We start from the raw sequence: 12,622 nt of genomic DNA on the forward strand, positions 1-12,622 counted from the left end.
CGTAAGTGCCTTAACTCATTTGGTTGTCGCTACCAAATTATTGTTTACTAATTCGAGGTCGCTTATTTAAAATCCATCATATTTTTTTCCAACATCTATAGTTTTTGCTATTTGCTTACTTATAATTATTTTATACTAGATTTTCCCTTGAGCTCCAATTTATTTTTTCCTTTGACTACAATTTGCTTAGTTAGTAAATTCTAATCAAAAGTCACGAGACCTGTATCGTATGGCATAATAATGTAATATTTTTTTCTATGATAGTCTCATTACACTGTATAAGAACTTATTAAATGAGTCTCAATGATGGACTTACATAATAGCAGACGCCTTCTTAAATCTTTCTATAAGCAACTATTAATACGTACTTTGGGTCTCTTTATAAGGTGCTTCTAAAGGGTAATTAGGATTACCAAAATTACCAAGACGGGCTTCTATTAATAACGTAATATCCACTAGCGTAGTACCTATCGTAAAATTAATTACTTTTATGTGAGAAACGTTTGATTATACAATATTAAACGTTATAAGTACTTAACTGACAGCGTGAAGTTAAGATAAGATTCTTTATTTGTACTCAAAAGACACGGACACAAATACAAAAAAAAAACCTGTGGTACAAAAAACAAAAATAAGTTAAATAATGCTTTGATTATTATACCTACTACAGGATACAGCAACTGGCATAATATTAATACAAATCATTATCGACTCATTAGGTATGTAAGAGTGTATAAAATAATGTAATCTGTTTTTGAATCATTTATTTAATTAGGTACTTAGAAGTATTTCATTTATAAATTACAATCAGTTCGGTATATACTAAAGAGTAAGAAGATTATACACATACTCTACTTATAAAATGATAAATTTTTGTATTTTTTTTATGAAATGCTCACATATGAATACAATACCTAATCATAATCAGGCAGTTTTGCTTTATTTACAAAGGTAAACATTATAAATATACCTAGCTTTACTTTATATTTGTTTCTTTCCTCTTATAGAATATAATTAATAGAATAGAATTAGTTTATTCACGATAGATAGATAATAGAATTGATTTCTTCAACATTATGATAAATTAATTGTGCATGATATATCGCTGGAGCGATGAAATCGGCAAGGACCTGCGCCAACTACAGGCAGGCGACTGGAGAGCGACTGCGCAGGATAGAGACCAGTGGCGACTTCTTGTGTCTGAGGCCAAGATCCACTTCGGGTCGCTGAGCCAGCGGAGTAAGTAAGTAAGTAATTGTGCATGATAAATAGATACTAAAATTATAACTAAACTAATCAGAAACTTACATGGAGTAAGTCTTTGCGAGTGAGGTATCACTCTACGTATAACGTTTACAAAATTTATAAAAAAAAACATCTGCAGCTGCAGGTTCATAATCGATATCGATAAACGACGAACGCGATATAGTGACGTTTATCTACTTCGATAAAAACCCCTTGCAGATGCAGTTGAAGTTATAATCTACAGTGAAAAAAAATCTAGTACAGCTCTAATCCTCATTATCACCGCCACATATTAGCATAATTCACTCTTTATTCCTTGGTACAAATGTGAAATTTATATCATTGGCAGGTCTTATGATGAGGGACGATTTCAAATAGGTCATCTTCTTTGTAACGTCATCCACCTTGACAGTGAAGTTGCGTAGGATGTGAGCTAGGCCAGTTTTCATCTGCAGATACGCAAAACGTTGACCTGGAAAGAAAAACAATATAATATTTATAAATCGTGATTTTCATTTTCACTTTACTGTGCTGAAGGAAAATTTAGCTTTATTTAAGTTGGTAGTATAAGTACATAAGCACTTTATTTTATTGGTTCACCACCATTATTTTTTAATTTATTTATACGAAACATTGTGTAACATAGTTAGGTTTTTAAATTAACGTGCCATTAAACCTGAAGGGTTTGTCTTGACACTAGATACAATCGTGGTCTACAATTAGTTACATTAATACAAAGTACTGTTTTAAAACTAGTATTATCTAATGCACTGTAAATTTTATTTTTGTAGGTGTATAATGTCATGTGCATGTCATGTCATTTGTGTTTACTAGTAGGTACTTATCGTTAAGAATACGTTAATCATTAAAACAAGGGATGGCTAAATGTTATTATAATGGTATTTAAAGTTATTTTATTTGAGTTATGGAATAAAATGTATAGTTGTGTAAATTACGTACCTATGCAAAGCCGACCTCCTTCACCAAAAGGCATAAAAGTCATGTTTGGTCTAGAGTTCTTGTTTTCAGCTGAAAACCTTTCAGGGTCAAACACATCTGGATCTGGATAATATTTCGGGTCATGATGGATGGCCAGTATTGGTATGTCGATCCTGGTTCCCTTTGAAACTCTTATATTTCCAACGGGCAGGATTGATTCCCCCATGCATTCTCGACTCAGCAGCGAAATCGGTGGATGTAAACGTAAAGATTCTTCAAGCACCTTTGTCAAGTATTCCATTGTGCCAATAACGTCATAACCTATTTCAGTGTTGTTTTCAAAAGCACCATCGATTTCTTCTTGAACTTGTTTTAGTATGTCAGGGCGCTTAGCTAATTCAAATAATGTTCCATAAATACCCATTGTTACTGGATCTACTCCCGCTATAAGGAAGAAGAACGCTTGTGCAGCTAGAACCTCATCCGTTGGCTCTATTTCACAGCCGCTGGATTCGTCTTTCATCGTACCAGCATTCTGCAAACTCACAGCAATGTCAGCAAAATCGTGCTTTTTCACATTTTCTTCCTTACGTTGTCTTATCACTTGACTGATCGCGCCGATGAACTGTTCCTCATATTCGCCAAAGAAACTAAGTCCCAGCATTTGGAAGACTTTCGGCGATAAAGAGTTCAAAATGAATTTTAAATTTGCTTTCAAAGTCGGTTTCGTGGCATTTCTCGCCATATTTAGAAGCGGTGAAGTCACCGTTGACTGTCCGCTGTGGATTCCGAATATCGGGGCTAGTAGCGATGAGCAGCTGTACACAGATAATGTTTCGAATGCATTAGCATTTTTATCGTTGACATGTTCTTTCAGATAACCGATGTAGTCCTGGGCACATCTGTCTATGATGTAGTGCATGTTCTTCAGCTTTGCACTAGTGAACAGCGGCGTCATTTTTTGTCTCATAAGTTTCCACCGACTGCCGTTCAGGAAAAGTACATTTTGTGCTAGTTTATCTTTCTTAGCGATTTCAACACCTCTGTGGTAAAAGTTTTTAAAATTGTCTGTCAGCACATGTTGTATGTTTTCCGGATGTTTGACGAATAAAGCCGGTTGTAGCAGCGACGGCGTGGCCACTGCAGGTTCTTCAGGGTACAGCTTGTAAATGTCACCGAATATATCGAAAATGCCACGGCTAGTGAACAAAAACTCTGAGAATGTTGCTATGGCATTTTTCCCGCCATGGTATTTAACGTTTCGTTTTGCCCAGTAAGACTCATTGTAGGAGCCCAGTAGAAACGAAAATGTTATTATAAAAATCACTAGTAACAATATTATTGCTAAAATCATTTCGATAGTAGAAACTGTAGCAAATATTTATAAATTCAACACTCCGAATTAATATGTATTTTATCCGAAGAGACATACACGTCTGTTCTACACTTTAGCTGGTTTGAATGATGGACCTGAGTGGACCTTGTATTTAACAAGATGTCAGAAAAGTAAATGTGCCAGTCATAATCTAATGACATATTATTAACGATGTTATTTTGATCTTTATGTAAACCGGTATTGGGTAGAGTTCATTATCACTTAAGGTTCAATTTACAATGATTGCTTACAACTTCGTCTTACCTACAACGGCTAATCAACACACTGATAACCTAATCAGTCATGAGTTACTTTGTTTATTAAATATAAATTAAATATTTATATAGGTATATAGATACTTACTTTGCATATTTTTCTCGGCCAATCTTAGTTATAAGCCTAGAGATAAATAGCTACGATTGCCAATCATATACATATATTATGTGCACACAACGAGTCTTATTTTATTTTCTTTTTAAATGTGTTGAAATTTAGCTTCCAAAATAGTCTTGTCGAAAATAACATTTTTTTTTATTTTTTTTTATTGATTATATTAATGACATTAGAGTTTTGTACCATAACAAGTTTTAATAATTGTTTTTTGACCTTCCAAAATCCCATGCTAGATACATGATTGACATTTATTGACTCATCGACAATACAAAACGGTGAACATTGTTAGCAGTGGGTAATTAAACACAAATTATCCTTAACTCACACACTTTGTTCCTTGTTTAAACTGCAGTGATTTTATATATCATGCCGATATAGCTGAATCGAATAATATATTTTATTTGCCTTTCGGGTAGGTGTTAGGAAAATTAGGCATTTTTTTTAAAATAACTGCAGTTAAATCGATCTAGCTTGACAATCAGTTGGAGAATAATCGAACCAATGTTTTGGTCCGATAGGTACGATACCTACCGATAGGTGGATGCTTACCTTTACAGAATCACCTAGTAGTTTGCTGACAGAGTTGTGTACTTACTTATAGATAACTAGCTGTTCCCGCGCGCTTCGCTTTGCCTTAAAAAGTTTTCCCGTGGGAATTCCGGGATAAAAAGTATCCTATGTTCTTTCCCAGGGTCTAGACCGTATGTATACCAAATTTCATTCAAATCCGTTCAGTAGTTTTGGCGTGAAAGAGTAACAGACAGACAGACAGACAGACACAGTTACTTTCGCATTTATAATAGGTATTAGTTAGGATGTTCTGTCTGTCAAAACAATCGAATCATTGATAGTATGACAACATCATTATATAATTATCGATACGTCTATATCTGCTATAGTCTAGCTAACTCAGAATTCCCAAGTATCATGATGACTACTCAAATAATATTGACACTGTTAAGTATGCATAGATAATTATGTAGATACTTGAAGTAAAGTATTGTTTATTCGATTTAATAGTCCCTAGTGGTAATTTATTTATTGAGTTGGAATGAAACGTCTTCTATTTTTTCTATTGGTGTGCTTAAATTTTTAATAAGTAGGTACTATGCATTCTACAATTTTATTGGTTTACCTATACATTTTTATTCATTCCCATCATTATCTGAATTCAGAATAGCCTGTCTTAAAAATTAGACAAACGAATTGCGCGGCAGCATCACTACAAAAAGTTGGCTGTTTGTTTCATTCTAAGGTCCAATTCGTAAAAAACTGGTTCTATTTAAATCATGTAAGTAAACAAAAAATATTCGTTATTATTTTTGAGCTCGCCTAAAGTTGGTACCGGTAAATACCTAGCCGTAAAGCAGAGTGGGTGGTTTAAATCCGCTTGTTCTACAGTTTAAACTTTTCCAATTAAAAAGGTTTTACTGATACCGTTATCCGCAATCGTATTCGGAAATCTCTCGAAGAGACATTGCTTTTTTAGTTCGCGAAAAACCTACTAATCTTTTAGTTCACTTTTGTTCCTTTGGGAAAGCTTAATGGTGAAAATTGGCGGTGAGACATGCACCAAATTACTGCATAATGCTGAGCTGAGAGCCTTTTAAATGACCATAGTACTTGTATTTTTATCTTATTTATTTTTTTTGGTCAAACGCGGTTCGGAATTACCTTTTACCCTTTCTAACATTCTCACGACAGTAATCCCCGAAGAAGTAGTCAGAGGACACCCACTTTTCGCTGTACAATGCACGCACGTGATAGATCGTGAGCCGTATCGCCGTTTATGAATGAGTTCTATTCTATAGAAACTAGATGTGCAGGTTTCCTAACGATGTTTTTCTTCACATTCTAAAAACACCTACCTAAAAGGCAGATTAAATATATTATTCGATTCACCTATATCGGCATGATATGTATAAAATCACTGCAGTTTAAACAAGGAACAAAGTGTGTGAGTTAAGGCGCCGACACACTAGCGGACGCAGCGTATGGACGCAGCTGTCAGCCGCGACTGATAGTGTGCACGGTCTTTCGGGACAGTTCGTGCCAGATCGCTCTCGGACGTCTGAAAGCTGAAGGTCAGTCCAAGGTTACGTCCACAACTTACGTCCGATAGTTTGAACAGCGTAGTGTAAATTCCTTACCTAGATACCTTTTAAGCTACGTACAGACCGGCCCAACGAACGCCCAACGAACGCCCAACGATGGATATTTATCATACATCATACAGGGCAGATTGCAGCAACGAAGGTCAACGAAACCCTGTAAGTAGTTTAGCCGGTCTGTACGCAGCTTAATTCGCGGCTGACAAACGCGTCCGTAAGCCGCGTCCGCTAGTGTGTCGGCGCCTTTAGAGTCGAGCGGCGCTCATTAGCAGCGGCGCACGTCGCACGCAGCTTGCTCTAATGTCTCTATCCGCTCGTAACTATTTCATAGCTGTCTGAACATAGCCGAGGCTTGTTTTAAAAGGATCTATGGTCTTAAGTAATTGAAGGTTCAATTTCTAATCATCGCAGAGCGTCTGTTATTTATTTCAAGATAAAGTACAGATGCAGTTTAAAAATAAAATACTGAATGATAATAATCAGTGTTTATATAAAGGTAGGTAATACATCGATTAAACACATAGGTAATTCATTGGGATCCATTTCCGTTTTCATGACTTTATTGTCTGACGCATAACTTTTTGTCTACGATTTTTTGGAAAATTACAGAAACAAAATTGTCAGAAAATGGCATCTGTAAAAAGTCAGATGACTTGCGAAACTTATATCACCTTATTTTGATTTTACTAAATACCAACGACTAAAGACGAGAAATTGGTTTTATATGTAAAGTAGGATACCAAGAGGCCAACTCCTTGAAAGAGGGATTCACCAATATATTAAATAGAATTTTATACCCGATTATCCGAATACCTATGTTTCGGAGAAGTATTTATACGGACCGAATAGCTGTTTTTTTTAAAATATTCTATCAAATAATATGACAAAAACTCTGTAGCTACCTATGCATCTGCTTTCACAAAAGAAACTAATTAATACCGACTCAGGGCGCCGCGACTCTGCTCCTCACAAATAAACAGGCGCTTGAGAACTACAAAAGAGCAATTTTCTATTAACTTGAAAAGACAAGCGACCTAGCCACTAAAATATTACACGTATTCGCACACTCTATTCAATTGTTTTCGGTTTCACATGTGGTTTACTTACCTAATACATACAATCATTATCTAATTGTCTTCTTAATTGCTTTTTTACCTAGGCAGTTGTTTATATAAAATGTAACTATAAATATAAATAAATATACAAGTACCTAGGTATGTTAACTATAACTTAATGAATAATATCTGTATTTTCTTGTCAATTTACCAGCAAAACGCATATTTTTTTAAAAGTATAATACCTATAATATATTTGACCATTAATCCTTACGTAGGTACATACAGTACGTTATACATACCGCTTTGTTTTATTAATAACTTTTTATCAATTGTTAGATACCAATAACAAAAGTTAAAAAGCAACAATCATTGTTTGTCCAGAAACAGCTTATCTATGAACTCATTACACTAAAGTACTTAACAGTTGGAGGCAGCGACAGAGATAATAAAATTAGGTAAAAAACAATACAGCTCGGGAATAGATACCTAAGATAAAGGGTATTGTTTATAAAAAATACATCTTTCTAATCTGATGACCTATGTAATTAGCTAAGTGATTCTATAAAAATCATCGTAGGCCCATCGAAGGATGTAAATATTTAAAAAAATATCTTAGTGATCATATTTTAGGAAGTTCATCGTGCGTTCACTACAGACTTACGTTTTTAAAGCCCAAAATTTTCGAAAATTTATGATGTAACTGATATAAATAAATAAAAAATATAACTAAAGTATATGGGAAATGGAACACTCAGCGCACAGTTTATTATATGAGGGTAGGTAGATCTTACATATTTGCTATATTATTTTATAAGAGATTTACTTAATTAATTAATAACAGAATACATAAAAAGTGATGTAACAAAATTACTTATATCATATTTTGTTATAAATGAAATTTGTTTGAAATTTGATAAATTTGAAATTTGTATTTAATACACTTTAAAACAACCAAACCAATTTCAAGAATTATCTCGCTATTTTGTTAAAGTACTTTTTATTTTTATTCTACAGGTCGCATAGAAAAAGATAGTGTTACATAACGAGTCGAAACGACTACAGTGAATTATTACTCTCCAAGCTGCGTTTAATTAACCGCTAGTCTGTGTTGACATACCGTACACAGTAAGGTCATGAGCAACACTCATGTCCGAGTACTGTCCAACTACTTAGTATAGATTAGATAATTATATGTACCTACTCGTTGCAGCACTGATGCTATGTTGTGTAGTTCAAACGCAGTTCATTGTGTTCAACCGTTCAATCAAGTCAACCATGTTCTTTACTCTGTCAGTGATATTAATTGCATTGTTTATAATATACTATTGGTTAAAAAATAAAAACTCTGACTACTGGAAGAAACGAAATGTTGTTTACGTCGAAAAAAAGAATCCCTTCGGTATTTTATGGGAATTTCTGACGGGCAATCGATCTCTTGCTGAAGTGTACAAAGATATCTACGATACTTATCCGGGCGAACCATATGTGGGTGTATTCATAGGTTCCAAACCAGCACTTCTGATTCGTGACCCAGAAAACATTCAAGCTATATTCACAAGTGATTTTCAAAGCTTTCACAGCAGAGGCATAATCACTAACCCAAATGATGTGTTGGCCGATAATATTCTGTTTATGGATGACATTAGAAGATGGAAACTTGTGAGACAAAAGCTATCGCCCATTTTTACAAGTTCAAGGTTGAAGAACATGTTCTATATCATGGAGCACTGTGCAAAGGACTTTGCTATATTTATAAAAGAAAATGAAGAATTACAAAAACAGCCATTCAATTTACTTTATACTTATACGACAGCCTCCATTGGCGCATCCGTATTTGGCATTGATACTAAAACAAAAAACTCAATGAATTCACCTTTTCATGACATGGCTTGGAAATCAGTGACTCCATCTTTTAAAGCAAACCTTAGATTTTTCGTAGGAAATACATTTCCATCTTTATTTAAAATGTTAAAACTAAAAATATTCGGTGACCATGAAGACTTTTTTGTACATGTTGTAAAAGATGTTCTCCAGATGAGGCAGACTGAAACAAATAAACGACATGATTTCATCGATATTTGTTTGGATTTACAAAAGAATGGCATAATGAAGGATACTACTACAAACTACGAGTTGGAATTAACAGATGAACTGATTGCTGCTCAAGCATTTTTCTTCTTTATAGCTGGAGCTGACACATCTGCCAACACGATGCATTATACACTACTAGAGCTCTCTAATAATTCAAATGTTTTAAACCAAGTGCTTAAAGAAATTGACGACGTTTTTGATAGCTGTGATAATAAACTTACCTACGATCATATAGAAAAGATGACATACTTGGATAAAGTACTCAATGAAGCCTTAAGAAAATACCCGCCAATAGGGTTAATACAAAGAAAATGTACTAAGGACACAGTTTTGCCGACTGGGCTTACAGTATCGAAAAACATGATAACAATTACACCGGTTTTTGCTATCCATAGAGATGAAAAGTATTATCCAAATCCAGAATTGTATAATCCAGAAAGATTCAGTCATGAAAATGCAGAAAATCTAATCAAGTACACATACTTGCCTTTTGGAGAGGGAAATCGTATTTGTATTGGTAAGTCTGTATCTTTATTATTTAATTGTTAGTCTTTTTACTAGCACCCAACAAAATTTATATTTTTATCATTGCTAATCACTCACACTTTGTACAACATGATGATGATTGGTCCGACCGATTTCGGCCATGGCGACCACTTCGACAACATAATGTATATTTCACCTGGAGTTCACCCATATTATGTACCTACCTAAGTCCCAATAAATTGAGAGCTGGACCATGTTACTGTTCTGTACCAGACCATGAGTATCAGACACAATTTTTATTTGCCCCAGTTGAAAATTCAATCCGAGACTGTCGTGGGGACTTAAGTATACAATTAGTATGAATTGAATACACTAACCATGGCAACGGGTTATAATCTTACGTATACATAATTATTATAAACTCACGTATACATACATACTAATTTGTTTTTTTTACAGGTGCAAGATATGCTCGCCTTCAAGTAAAAGCTGGCTTAGCCTGGTTTTTGAGATGTTTTACCTTAGAAGCTCAGACCCTAACGCCAAAAACTTTTGAACCTAGCTTCTTTAGTTTGAGAGCTACTGATTGTAATTACAAATTAATTCCACGGTCTCACAGTAACTTATTGTTTAAGTGAAAATATAATTCTCTTGTATGTAATCTATTGCAGTTGAGTTAAAAATATTATGTGAAAAAATACTTAAATATTATAGAAATAGTTTGATACTTAGCATAAATATTAAGCCTACTTACCTAAGTATAGGTAATTTAAAAAAAGGTGGAATTAAAAAAAACTGTAATATTTCAATCTCAATTTATTTAGAAACAATAATATTAGGCTACATGTAGCGTCTCAAAAATTGTATTGTCATAAATAAAAAATGCATAGGTACATTATTTTTTAAATTGCCATCGGTGTCCACAGCTCTAATCTTAATTTTATTTTAGTGAATTCAAATTAGATAATAAATCGATGTAGGTACAAATTATTACTTGCTCAATAAATTTAATTTTATGTTATAAAACTTTTTTACTTTTGGTTATTTTGGTAACTTTTACATTTCTTTGTGACTTTTGTTTGGTACCTTGAGCTTTTAAAATGTCTCTATTTATTTTGACATCTGATTCTGTAACTGAATCTATGAACCCAACTTTCTTATGTTCTTGCCGACTATGTATTTTTTCAGTCGTCGTTATATATTTCAGCATAGATAAAAGTTTATTTGAATAATAATCGCTTTTTGGTTTGTGCATATTTTTTGTAGTTTTGTCAAATAAATGAAAAACATTTTTAGAACACATAAACCTTTTTGGTATTTTAACAAGATCAAATGATTGATTTTGTAGTTTGTTAGCATCGAAGCTCAATTTTTGTCTTTTTATGTATTTGTTGTATTTCAATCTTTTCTTTCCGGTCACAAATAATGAATTGAGGAGCTTTCCAACGGCGATTTTTTCATATTTACCTTTTTTACTGTCTTTAGTGTTATAAATAGCAGACCGCTTTAGAATAACGTCATTGTTATAATAATATGTATTAGCTTTACTGTTTGCAAGATTTAAACTAAACAGTGTGTCTAATGGTCCTTGAGTTGGCAAATCGGCAGAAAAATGAGATTGTTGTAAAATATGGCTGTGATTTTTATGTTTATGTATCTTTTTATCAATTTGCTCTTTCATATTATAGCGCAGTTCAATTTTGGGAATTCTTTTCAGGGTTAGCATTTTCCTATATCTTTCTTTCATATCATTCTCTCCACTTAATGGTTTTTTCATTGGATTACCTGAAATATTATTACAAATAGAAATTAAAGTTTTTGAATAGAACGGTCAACAACCATTGATTCATGAACTGTTATACCTATGTATAACATCTGGGAAAGACATCTGACCTTATTACATTCAAATATGGGTAGGTAGATTTGTTTGTAGAAGACGTCTTTCCCCGTGGAATGGGATAAAGGTGCAAATCAGTCAAAGAAAATTTTCTTTCTACTTGACCATTTACTAATATTTTTTTTGGGCAATACCATATTAATCTTTTTTTTACATAAAAAATAGGTCCTTAATAAATTACATTTAAAACATTCATACCCTTTATAGAGTGAGTATCAAACTCAAACTGTAGTTTTTCAGAATCAGGTATTTTGGCTCTTTTCTCGTCAACATTATAAACGAAAGGGTCACTTTGTTCTCGAGAAATTTCATTATCATGTATTGGCAATGGTTTTTCTGTCCTGTTAGTTTCTGTTTTCAGGTCTATGTTTGTAATTATATCCTTTTTATCTTGAATTTTCATACACTCATGAGGAAAACAGTATACTGTTAAATTTTGACACATTTGTACACAAACGCATGCTGGTGGTGACGGATTCAGCTCAGTGAAGACCATACTGAAGAATTGTTCCGCTAAGCCTTCGTTATCGCAGGCTGGAGGCAGAAACATTGGATCTTCAATTACGGAAACACTTTCATACTGGACTGTTGATGCTGAAATACATTTTCTGTTTAAAAAATACTGTTATTCCTGCATGCATGCACAGTCTATGATAATAGCTAGAGATGCAAGACAGAGCAAAAAGTAGATGTTTATTCTATGATATTTACAAAAACTTACAATTCCCACCAACGCCAATCACTACAACACACGACCACAAAAAATAAACAATCATTACAAGAATTTTGCCACCTTAATAATCGTACTTGACCCTTAAATAATTTAATATCCTTCCTTAATAAGAAAATTATTATGAAATCAATTAAATTTTGGCGGGAGAGAGCACAATGTTCGGAATGAGAGTTATTGTAGCAGTGATTATAATGAGAGAGTGGTGCTGACTAGGTTCCCGTGATGTATTGATAGAGTGAAATTCAACATCCGCGTAATGAATCAAAACTATTAAATATAACAATTATTAAAATT

General features: G+C 33.6%; 3 protein-coding genes across 3 annotated transcripts; 1 reads left to right on the forward strand and 2 right to left on the reverse strand.

The window, feature by feature from the left end:
- Window positions 1-747: 747 nt before the first annotated feature.
- Window positions 748-3,692, reverse strand: LOC105392167 (cytochrome P450 6k1-like). Its single transcript, XM_011563766.3, has 2 exons — window positions 2,206-3,692; window positions 748-1,717 (listed from the first exon to the last, which is right to left on the reverse strand). Exons 1-2 carry the CDS (start codon window positions 3,536-3,538, stop codon window positions 1,548-1,550), a joined length of 1,503 nt encoding a protein of 500 aa, XP_011562068.3. The 5' UTR covers window positions 3,539-3,692; the 3' UTR covers window positions 748-1,547.
- Window positions 3,693-8,346: 4,654 nt separating this feature from the next.
- Window positions 8,347-11,350, forward strand: LOC105392178 (cytochrome P450 6B5). Its single transcript, XM_011563777.3, has 2 exons — window positions 8,347-9,729; window positions 10,158-11,350. Exons 1-2 carry the CDS (start codon window positions 8,397-8,399, stop codon window positions 10,334-10,336), a joined length of 1,512 nt encoding a protein of 503 aa, XP_011562079.3. The 5' UTR covers window positions 8,347-8,396; the 3' UTR covers window positions 10,337-11,350.
- LOC119691209 lies at window positions 10,717-12,351 on the reverse strand. The gene is made up of 2 exons (XM_038108045.2): window positions 11,794-12,351; window positions 10,717-11,483 (listed from the first exon to the last, which is right to left on the reverse strand). Exons 1-2 carry the CDS (start codon window positions 12,143-12,145, stop codon window positions 10,717-10,719), a joined length of 1,119 nt encoding a protein of 372 aa, XP_037963973.2. The 5' UTR covers window positions 12,146-12,351.
- Window positions 12,352-12,622: the final 271 nt, after the last annotated feature.

This window comes from Plutella xylostella, chromosome 15 (assembly GCF_932276165.1).
Source record: "Plutella xylostella chromosome 15, ilPluXylo3.1, whole genome shotgun sequence".
Taxonomy (NCBI): Eukaryota; Metazoa; Arthropoda; class Insecta; order Lepidoptera; family Plutellidae; genus Plutella; species Plutella xylostella.